We start from the raw sequence: 11,356 nt of genomic DNA, 5'->3' as shown, positions 1-11,356 counted from the left end.
CCTACCAACCCATCTTTTAAAATCTGATTTATCTTTATTCATATGAAGTTTAGGATACAAGAAATCAAACATGTTTGTTTTTTTATTGAAACAGTTTACTGATAAATGACAGATGGTTGTCATGAGAATTTTATGTTTAATCTCAAAAAATCATGGGCTAAAAAGTCATACATGGTACTTAACATTGAATAGCAAGAGAATCCATGCTTCAGAGCAGACACTCAATTCACAAAGAAATCAGGCAAAATGCCCATTTGATTTCGATAAAAAATATTAAATCTTTTTTTTTTTTTTACCACTCTATCCATCTTTACATGGTACAGGTTTGTTCACTTTTTAATAATATAAAATTGCGTAATACTGATTGTGAAACACTGGAATTAATTTACAAAACATAATAATTATTATAATCTTAATAACAATAACAAACAATAATAACAATAACCATTCAATTTAAAAACAAAACAAAAAAATAGAATGGAGGAAATCAGTCAGAGCTGTTGCATCTCGGCCCATACAAACAGCACAGATTTGGAGGGAAAATACCAAATGGCATTTACATCTACCTGACACACAGTTACACACAAACACAGTATCAGGTCGTTGAGCATTTCTCATTGCCATTTACAGTGTTATGGGCACAAAGACATGACCCTCTCTAAAGCATTCGTGTACCTCTCCAGGATCACAGTCAATGACCAATCAAATCTGTCTTGCTGTCAGTCAAGCTTAAAAAGTGCCCTACTCCTCCAGTAAACAGGATAGCAAAATACAGATCAAAGTAAGGGACCTTATTTAATGTCTCAGCATTTAGAGGAAGGGAAAAATCTTCCAGGTGACAGGAACTTGTATCCATTGCCGGCAGGTAGTCGGATGGAGCGAGCACCAGGGCTGCTGCTTGTGGAAATAGTAGGTGATGGGGCAACTTTTCTAGGGTTGGAGCAGTGGTGTCCATTTGAAGAGTTCTTGCTGCTCCTGTCTAGTGAATGCAGCCCCAGCTCCCTTAGCTCCAGGCTGTCTTGGGTGTCATTATGGGAGAAATGGCGTGGGGAGAGGTTTAGAAGGCTCAGTACATCCCTGCTGGCAGAAGAAAGGGGTCCAGAAGCGCTGTGGACCGCCTTGACAGGACCTAGATGTTGCTGTTGCTGGGCTGTAGCATTTGCCCAAAAGGTCTTCAGATTGTGTATAGCTTGGACTTTTTCATCAATAACCCCTCTTCTCAGCCGGTCCAGGTCTGGAGCATCAGCAGATGTAGAGCAGGCTGAGCCCGTAGAGGAGTAGGACAGAGCAGGGGAAGGAGCACTACCAGCTGGAGAGTGGTGACCAGAACTGGGAGACACATTACTTGGGGAGCGAGAGATGTGGCCGCTGTATGGAGAGCTCGGGTATTTTAATTTGAACTGTGCATGACTGTCCAGGGTGGGTGAAGGATGGCTACCCTCTCTTTGAGAAGACTCAGAGACTGCAGGGCTGTTGTAGCCAGAGCTTATCTTCTGCAGTGAAGAGGAACGGGAGGGGGGTTTGGGTCTTGGGGAGGACTGAGCTCGACCGCTGGCACTGCTGTTAGGACGGCTAAACGCGCTGGTTTCAGAGGAGCGGAAAGCGCTGCTCCGAGCAGGAGTCCCTCCCGCTGTCCCACCTTCTGCCCCGGCTCGCTGAAGACTCCCCACAGCTCGTAGATGGCTCTGAGTCTCTTCCAAAATCTTTTGGGCAAGCTCCTGAGGGTCTAGAGGGACAGTTTTTTCTTCCTGAGACTTGACAGTACTGTCCGTCTCGGTACTGGATTGGTCAGATTCACCTGTGTCTGAGCTGCTCACCTTACCCACCTTCTGGAATGGTGAGTTTGGGCTGGGTACCAGACTGGTTTTGACAGGGGATGTGGGGGTGCTGACACTGCCCCTTGACGAAACTGATACGGAATAGCCTCTCCCTGCTCCTGTGCCAGAACCCCCAACAATCCCCCTCCCTCCGCGGTGGTGGCGCTGGCTGTGACCTGGTGGCAGAGGCAGAGAGTCACAGTGACTTCCAAGAGGCTCGCTGCTGATTATAGAAAAGCCCTCATACTCCTCCTCTTCCCCTCGAGCTCCTGCCACCGCAGCGGCTGCCCCGTGGGGAGAGGAGCGACTACGGGGCACATGAGAGTGTTTGTGGATGGAGTAATGCGCTGTGGCCCCGCTGCGCTGCCGATGGCCGAGGAAATCACACTCGGACTTGGAAGCAAAGCTCATGGAGGAGGCTACAGAGCTCAGGCTGTACACCGAGATGGCATCTGATGCCTGACTGTCCAGGCAAGGAGGAGAGAAGGGAAGGCTTGAGTATCCCATAGGCAGAGGGTTGGACACAGACTGAGCTGAAGCTAGAGACTCGAGGGAAGATGAGCTGTCTAGACTCAGACGCTTGGGCAGCTCTGTGGAGTCTGAAGAATGAGAAAAAAAGACTTAAGTTAGTAAAGAAATTTAGATTTAAAACAGAAATTAAACAATAAACATGAACAAGTAAATATATTAACCAAACAGCGCCAGCAGAGCCTGGAGAGCAAAGTGCAAGGTGCGGCGGTTGGCTAGTTTGCCTGTCTTCAACACCACTTCTTCTTGGCCAACTTCACATAAGTCAAATCCTGGACATAAAAAAAAGACAACAGTTGGAACTTCCACATTAAAGAATGTGTCTGTAAGTCCACAGAGATCCATGGAAGCATGACGGGTGGGAAGTTGGAGGGGCACATTTTCCTAGGTAACACTTGACTCACCGAGGGCAGCTAGAAACTCATGGCACCCCGGCAGTCGCCATAGCTGCACACTTATGGACACCTGAATGGGCAGGAGGGAGAAATCCTGTTCTTTCTCTCCTGTTTGGAGTTGGACAAGCACCTGGTGGAGCTACAGAAGAAAAGGGAGAGGGTGAAAAGGGAAAAAGGCGATTATTATGACGGACTACATCAATGAAATATGGTGAACTTACTGGATATGTGATTATTGGTTAAAATGAATACGCAAGATCAAACAACATTGATTCTATAAAGAAGTTACATCCGCTAAATTATGTTGTTTAAATGAATGCTTCCTTTCCAGATTCCTAAGTTTTATTATGTCAACAAAATCTGCACAAACACTTTCTAGAGTAGGCATAAAGCTGTTTCATAACATGTTTAAGTCGGAACATATCCGAGGATGAAGCAGAGGAACGGTTGGAGCTTTGTTGGGCTTTACGCGTGCCCTGCTGAGAGCAGACATGCCTGTTTCGTCAGGATTACTCGGCTTGGAACAGAGACACCTTTGTCAACCTCATGTAAGTGTGCAGCACGTGTAAACGTGTCTCGTCTCCTCACTCAGCTCTCCAGGACAACAAGAGGTTTGTTTTTAAATCACAGCTTTATCCCTTCTCCCACCCAGAAACATTCCTTTGACCTATAATGAACCATGATCTAAATCCTCAAATACTCCAAAACCCTAAGACCTGCATGCAGGAAAGAGCAGTGAAAAAATGAACAAGACAAACAGTGTTTACTACAGTTTGGCTGTATGTGATGAATGAGAGTGCTTAACACAGAATAAAGTAAACAACAAAAAGGATTTATATTTTATCGCGTTTTTGCACGTGTCAATGCTTGGAAAAGTTAATCAGGACAGAAAGCAGAGACTGCATTAGTGGAAAGGAGTGCAGGTAAGTGAAGGCACACTTACCATTGCCACCATATTTTTTACAGCCTTCAGATGGCACGTTAAATGGAAGGGGAGAGAAAATAGGCTTTAATAGCATGCACACAAGGCCATTCACAAAGGGTTCAGGTCAACAAGAAGGATAACAGCAAAGACTAACACAAGTATCTCACACAGTAAAATGTTTTATGTAATAAGCATACATAGATTAGACTGAGCATGTTTCAGGTTGTGGGAAATGAGGCCATAAATCACAGCAAGAGGCGTCAAAAACTGCTAATCACCAGCTAAGTGGAATGTTTTTCTTTTACTGTAAGCGTATGATATTCCCATGTCACACGTAAACAGGAATAAAAACACAGCAGTGTAGGATTAATCCTTCAGTGTCACGAGTTTAAGTGCAAAGGAAAAGGCCTCAGATTATAGTTAAGACTTTGTACTTTAAAATTAAACTGCTAGCTTTTGCTTTTCTTTACTGTTTTGATGCAGCTAAATCCAGTTCCTGAGCTGCCAGTGATTTAGCATTCAGCCACTCTTGACATAACTAAGTTATGTCATACCATATCCCTCATATTCTCTTAAACCTCATGATACTAATTACAAAAAAGAAATGGCTAAGTAGTTCTTAACACTAAACACAAGTGATTGTATTTGTCAGTTGAGCCAAAGAACAATTTGTTTTGTGGTGCATTCGATTTAGAAAATCACGCAGCACTTGTTCCGAGCTGCAGCTGCCTACCCTGTTGATGAGTTGCTCTCCTGCCTCTGAAGCAGTGATGAGTTTGCACAATGCCTGAAGAGCGGGCGGTGGTAGACCTGAAGGATGGGATCCAAGAAAGTTCTTCAGCATTCATACACCAGACGTTTGTATGACTAACATCATATACAATGAGCTATAGAAGGACCAAACTGGCAATGTGGGAAAACAATCTTAAAACATTCAGCACAAAATACATTAACTGGCACTTATTAGTGGAGCACAGGAGAGGTTCTCAGTCTTATTACACAATGTTGTTAGGTTAAGTTTTTTTCCCCAATGCATACCCAGTAATGATTGTAAAGTGGTGCTGCACTGCTGGAGCCTGTCTCCTGGATCAGCAGTAGGAAAGAAGACTGCAGCAGGGATACCAGGGCCTGCAGAGTCCAGACGGAAGCCCACAGCTGTCAGCAGGGCCTGCCAACCAGGGACGCCCCCCACCTTGTTCTCCACACTCTGCTGGGACGTATACATGGAGTTACGCTGGCCATTTTGTATCCTCTGAAGAGACTTCTCCACCTGCGAAGGACCAGAGTTGTTTATGTGTATGTCTTTCTTTGTGAGATTCCTTAAGCTGACTTGTGTTTTTAGTCCATGTCTCACCAGGTGGAGTAAAACTCTTAGAGCATCCCGCGCTCGTTCTGGATACTGCAGAATCTCTGCCAAGGCCTGGCCAATAAGGGATGAGGGGCTATTAAGTTTGACATCATTGCCAATCAGCATGTATCCTGGAAAAAAACATAAAGCAATTAGAAGAGTTCAAGTTCATGGTCAACTTTTTTCAAAAATGGACCTATAGAATTAACACATATAATTAACACGTAAATGACATATCTAACCTGCCCAGTTGGAGGGGTGTGAGTACTGCTTGCTGCTCTGCACAGTCTTCATAGCATCTGCCAGAGCTGCACTCGCCTTAGTTCCATTAAGTAGGGCAGTGTAGAAGGCATGGACAAAAACTTTGGAGGCTGCGACAGGTACAGGCCACAAGGACACAAGAGCACACTGAGCCCCAGCAGCCAGGAAGGCCCGGGTCAATCCAACAACACCATCTGCTGTCACTTTGCTGCTTGACTCCTGATACGACCTGTAGCCACAATGACACAGACAGCAATTACCATAATATACAAAATAATAAAGCTTGACATGATATGGGCTTTTTAAAATAATGCATGCTCATCTTTCCTTCTTATGTTTCTTCCTTTAAGATTTCTGACTTTATAAAATCAGAGATGATCTATTTTTCACCTCAAAAAAGTTGTACCCTGCTATTGTTCTATCAATTGCAAAGCCATTTTTTTCTAGAGCTGTACTGGATACCTTCAATATCTGCGAGTCATGTTTAACCCATGACTAAACAATGACTGTTCACTTGATACTAGTTTTTCAACTCAAACAAGCCGATAACTACCGTAGAACTTAATTAATTCAAATAATAGGCATACTTATTACATAGATAATACTAAAAATATGCAGACAAAAAGATAACTAAGAACTTATACAGACATTATTTGTTGGGGTTAATTTTAACTATTAGACCTACCCCAGAACTACCAGTTTGACAGGTAACCTCAGATCCAGAATGTCGGCTGCTGTAAGAAGAAACTCCTGGAGGGGAGGACTGTCACAGATGCTCTCCACATCACTGCTGTCATCCTGCATGTGGAGAGACTCTGGGATGGTGTAACCACTTCCAATCGAGCCCTTCCTACCCCGACCACTGCTGCCTCTCCTCCCACCTGCACCTCTTCCCACTGTTCCAACATTGGCACTCGCTCCACCAGGTACACCCTCAGGGTTAGGGGTAAGCACCAATGCTGCCAACTTCCAGGAAATGTGTGTGGCAAAGTGGGCACACTCAGCCTGTGTGAGGGCACTCATCACTCTTTCCTTAGTGGCAGCAGAGCCTGCAAGTGGCTGGCAACCCAGCAGCTCAGCAACCATGAGGGCCTCCTCCTCTGCAGAGGGCATGGGTCCCCACAGCCAGCGGTCCATCACAGGTGAGGGCAGCCGAGGGTTCCCAACCACAGCTGCCATCGAGACACCACCGCATGGAGCTGGTCCAGGGCGCCGAGAGTGAGCCTAAGAGCATAAAAACGAAGGTTACATCATAGGCCTATATAGCCAAAGGACAAAAGTCAAGTAATATGTCAAGCTCAACCTTTGAACTGGATCCAAGGCCATGAATGGAGGGAACAGCGATGAGGCTGAAGCGCTCATACAGGTATTCATTTGAAGAGCTTCCTTTCAGCAAGGCGAAGGGGATGAGATACAGTTCTCCCTCCAGCACCATCACCAGCTGTCTGTGTCGGCCAACAGGCCCGCTGGAGTGCATCAAGCCCTGTCAGACCACAGGATTAGTATGAAAATAAAACAAATACTTTAAACATTCAATCTGTTCCCCATTATCTCTATGTGTGCATGTTTCTCTCTTCTCTCTAACACGCCACACAGGAAACTCTCACCCCTTCCATCGGTGCGATTAGCAAATCATAAAGTGCCCGCAGTGGAGGCTTTCCAAGGTTGCTGGAGCGACGAGGCAGGGAAGAGTTTCCATCTTTGGCAGGTGACATGGTGTTACTGAATAGGCTGGTCATGCTCTGGCAACTCCTGCACAAACACAAAAAAAACAACAATTTCGGGTTTCAAAGTTTGTCACATCATCAAAATAATAAAGCCAAGCTCAAGTCCCCACAAACTTTATTATCAATCTTAGGTCTTATCTGATATCACTGTACTTAGCTGGTGTGCATTAAAGGCAGGGTAGGTGATTTCCTCCAGATACACTTTTAGTTTTAGTTTTTACTTGAAGTTGTCTTTATGTCCTGGCAGTAATTAAGATCGTATGTGCTCTGAAAAAGGAACAAATAAAATCTGTCATCTGTAGCAGCTGTAAGCCTGTAAAATCTTTGACCAATGTCAGGTGACAGTTTTTTTTTTAATAAACCAATCAAGCCTCTCTACCCCATGCATGCATGAGACCACACTCAAAGAAGAAAAGAAGAGGGGAAGGGGGTCGGTGAATACGGAGAACGGAGAGGATGCTACTTTCAAAATCATGCTAGTTTTTTCCCCTGCCTTTAAGCTTAACTGTAATAAGCATAACCATGGCAGCTTTTTTCACCATAATGTCCAAAGAAAGTTTTAAAATCAAAGAACTACTAATATCAATTAAATTTAAAAAGAATGCAAACTGGGCTATGACTATCAAATCTAGAAACCAAAGAAGCATCAAACGAGGAACTCGTGAATCCAACTACACTCTAAAAACAACTCATCCTGCTGCAGTTAATGAGCTTTCCAGACGTGCGGCAGAATGTGGCTGCAAGCACCATGTCTAACTTGCTGCATAATGTTGCATCAGATATGGCTCTATAAAGATACATACTCAGCGACTGTTGTTTCTGTGAGCGTGTGTAGCAGCAGCACAAAGTAGTGACAAAAGACACTGATCCAGCACTCAATCACAGAGACCCATCTCTCTTTTATATTTTCACAGTCAGATCCAAGTCACACTGAGAAAGAGGGAGATAAAAGCAGGACAAACTGAATCTCCATTGTGATGTGCTGTAATCCTTCAGTGAAAGCGCAAGTATATTTTAGAATGGCACTAAGAAAATTGCCAACATGTAAAGCTCCACTAGATGGCAGTAATGCATTGTGGTAATCTAGAGCTTTACAGAGACATTGAGTATTGTTGAAAGCGATAAAATTGCCACCAGCAGCAAAGGAGTTTTCATTACATTTTTACAGGCACTTATTCCAGATGTAATAAAAAATCAGAGTTACCATGTGTGGGTTAGTTAAAATGTATATATATCTGACGCAAACGGAAAAAAAGTCAGCAGCCATGTGTTTTCGGGGCACGTCTTGTGTGTGACAGGAGTGACACCTCCTTGCACAGACAGAGACACATGACATACTGAGAACTGTGCTAATAGAAACCGTGGGGTTTAGAAGCCTCTGGTGCTGTAGGCGAACAGGGCTGAGTTTTATAGCCACACTTGTCACTACTCTCCGTCTGTTCCAGCAGCCAGAGTTTCTTCCGGGCTGCAGCCAACAGACATCTATCCTGCCCTTCTGGTAGCCCCTGGCCACTGGCTTCCCTCCAGACTCCCAACACTCTGTCTCTCTCCCAGGCCTTGGCATGAGCCTCCATGGGAAAGCAAACAATCGTTTGTTAGGCTGACAGAAAGAATGAGAGAGTGGGCAAAGGATCAGCCAAGAGAAGGTGAGTGTCAAGTGCAGAGGGAAACAGTGAAAAGAAAAGAATGAAAGCAGTGAGGCTGAAGGTGAAGATTGGATTCAGGGGCTGACAAGTTCAGGCTGCAGTGGAGAGACACACTTTTAAGTGTACAAAAGGTACCTGTTAGCCTGTATGATACATTTGAAAGTGACCTCATATTCGCCATGACTTCAACCATTTTTTTATGATTAGGTATTTTTCCTCACAAGTGTTTCTTTCCTTTCTTTCTTTTTTTTTTTTTTTACTAACAACGTAATATTTAAACTCAATCTCATTATGCTATCAATGTGCATGAAAACATATTCAATTACACACAGAGGGGATTAGACATGAGGAGATGTTCATTATCACCTTCCCATAGTAATCCTTCTGAGCTCCCTGTTGAAGATTAGATCTCTGTGTTAAAATAGGGCAATCGATTAAAATACCAAATGAAGACGTCACATCCAGAAGCACGTCTATTTCATACTTTACATGCAGCTATTGCGATTAAATGTCATTTAATTAGAGCCTACTGAATTTTCTAATTTCTCTTAATTAAGGGGAATTGTGAAAATACTGAAGTCTACGTACTACTAAGAGCTTTATTATTAATGTTTTTTTTTTAAAGTACATACATTACATTATCTGATAAACCCCAAGATGCATGAATAGAAATGACAATGACGTTGTCTTCATTTTCTCTTGCTTCAGCATTGTGATAGGCGATAGGCTCCAAAGCACGAAGAGCTTTATAATTCAGAGTTTTTTGAGGCCCAAAGAATGAGCGGATTATTACCGGCAGCCCATTAAAAGAGCTTAATGAGCACCGAGACTCAATTAAAGCTGGAATTACCCTCTCATCAAAGACCAGCTCAACTGTGGACGAGGACAGGGAAATATGACCCAGACACACACATATGCACACACATGCTCAAATTCTATTGGTGTACATTACAAATCAGCTCAATGTAAATGAATACCTTGGTAGTTGTTTTCAATAATACTCTGAATGAGCCACTCGCAGATTCACAAAAAAATACACAGCCATAAATCTTTGGAACAAACGCACGCACACACGAACGCACGCACACACGCATGCACGCATGCACAAGGCTCCATCAGAGCAGGCAGTGATAAGGGCTTTAGCAGCTTGGCTTTACTCAGTCTATTTAATAAGAAGGATTCACATGCTGCCTCTGCGCTGGCTAAACAATGGAAAAGACTCCTTTCACACATGAGCCACAATAGCCCTGAATCTCCTTACCCAAGCAGATATTTTTAATCTTTCTGTTTTTTACTGGGGAAAAGTAGGTTTAAGTAGAGCCTTTGGAAGAAGGGCTGAGTGCAAGAATGTCAGGGTGATTTGGCAAAATCTTGTACCTGTTGAACAGGTTGTTTCTGGACACCATCCGCAGGAAGCCTGTTGGATCAGTGACTGAGTTAAGCTTGTTGTTGAGCTCCTCAAATTGTTGGTCCAACAAATCACCCGCCTCACTCTCTGTCTCGCTGCTTGAACATCCTCTGGAAAAGAGAATAAGAGAGATGGAGTGAGAGATTTTGGCAAGAAAAAGGCACTTCAGCAAAGAAAGACGACATACAGACGTACGTTGATTCTCAGCGGATTAATCATCGACACACACTCCTGATCTTTCTTGAAAAATACACACAGTTCCTACCCCCACACACACTTGGCCTAATTTCCCAGGCTTGGTCCAACACCGGGATGATAAGCAGAGTTAAATCCTTTCATTATAATGCTGCTGATGCTGATCCAGTCAGTTGGGAGTCAACCACCTCCAAACCCCACAATCTTTAACTTGCCACCACTCTCCCCTATCTATTCCTCATGCCTAGATCTCTCCTCTTATGCACCCATATCATGTAACTCTTATGTCAGCTTCTTTCTCTAACAGTATCTGTGTGAACTAGCACCATGCGTTCTTCCATTATCTCATGCTCCCACCACTAATACCGCCTTTTAAAAAAAAGTCTTGCCTCCATTCACCATGTTGACATTGCACTAACATTGGGCAGCTTAACTTCCGTTTTAAATGTTGTAGTTATTTGTCTTTATTTTGTCAATTCTATAAAAGCAGAATTAAATCACATTTTCCTAAATAAAAAGCAACTGAACAGACCGTGTGTCCTGAAAATTCAAAGGGAAAATGGGTCATTCATCAAGTTTAAACAACATATTTGACGAGTAGCCTAATACTAAGCGACTTTTAAGCTAACTTTAGCTTGAAAGCGGCTTAACTGTGTTGTAAGATTTAATAGAAAAGTTGTAATTCACTAATGGCAATGTTAGCAAGGAAGTGGTTGAATGCTAACATTATCTGTTTTGTGTCAGACAAAAGAGTTATCAGATATATTGTTTGGTATCAGTTTCCTTGCCAGTCAGACTATATAAAACTTTGAAAAACAGTTAAAGGTAGCATTTAGCCTCTTCCTATCTGAAGATAGTACAGTCTATGGTATAAGCTAGGAAGTGGCAGAATTATTCTACGAGCTGGTGTCTACCTGTAAATAAATGGTTATCAAATATGCCTTTTCAACTTGAAATAAGGCTTCCTGTCCTTTCCGTTTGAACAGTTCCTTGTCCTTAAAGATGAAGATCAATGTAGAAGTAGTAATGATAAAGGGGTTTGCATATTTCTTACATTTATAGGACTTACAACCTACAACAGCAAGGCAACATATTTAGTTTCCCAC

At 43.2% G+C, this 11,356-nt stretch overlaps 1 protein-coding gene across 3 annotated transcripts in view; it reads right to left on the bottom strand.

Moving 5' to 3' along the window:
• Window positions 1–64: 64 nt before the first annotated feature.
• LOC306821840 (tetratricopeptide repeat protein 28-like) overlaps window positions 65–11,356 on the bottom strand; it is a 160,829-nt gene continuing 149,537 nt past the window's right edge. For 2 of the 3 annotated variants that reach the window (XM_079340425.1, XM_079340427.1), the window contains 12 exons: window positions 10,025–10,165; window positions 6,882–7,026; window positions 6,578–6,757; window positions 5,960–6,498; window positions 5,256–5,503; window positions 5,020–5,144; window positions 4,704–4,935; window positions 4,399–4,475; window positions 3,684–3,707; window positions 2,750–2,879; window positions 2,510–2,617; window positions 65–2,416 (listed from right to left, as the gene is read on the bottom strand). In XM_079340425.1, coding sequence (XP_079196551.1) covers window positions 804–2,416; window positions 2,510–2,617; window positions 2,750–2,879; window positions 3,684–3,707; window positions 4,399–4,475; window positions 4,704–4,935; window positions 5,020–5,144; window positions 5,256–5,503; window positions 5,960–6,498; window positions 6,578–6,757; window positions 6,882–7,026; window positions 10,025–10,165 — 3,562 coding nt within the window. In that variant the 3' untranslated portion in view covers window positions 65–803. The remainder of the gene's footprint in view (window positions 2,417–2,509; window positions 2,618–2,749; window positions 2,880–3,683; window positions 3,708–4,398; window positions 4,476–4,703; window positions 4,936–5,019; window positions 5,145–5,255; window positions 5,504–5,959; window positions 6,499–6,577; window positions 6,758–6,881; window positions 7,027–10,024; window positions 10,166–11,356) is intronic. The other variant, XM_079340426.1, reaches the window with a different exon arrangement.

Source organism: Symphodus melops (genome assembly GCF_947650265.1).
Source record: "Symphodus melops genome assembly, chromosome: 1".
Lineage (NCBI taxonomy): Eukaryota > Metazoa > Chordata > Actinopteri > Labriformes > Labridae > Symphodus > Symphodus melops.
The sequence above is the reverse complement of the archived record's forward strand: the minus strand, read 5'-3'. Positions and strand labels throughout refer to the sequence as shown.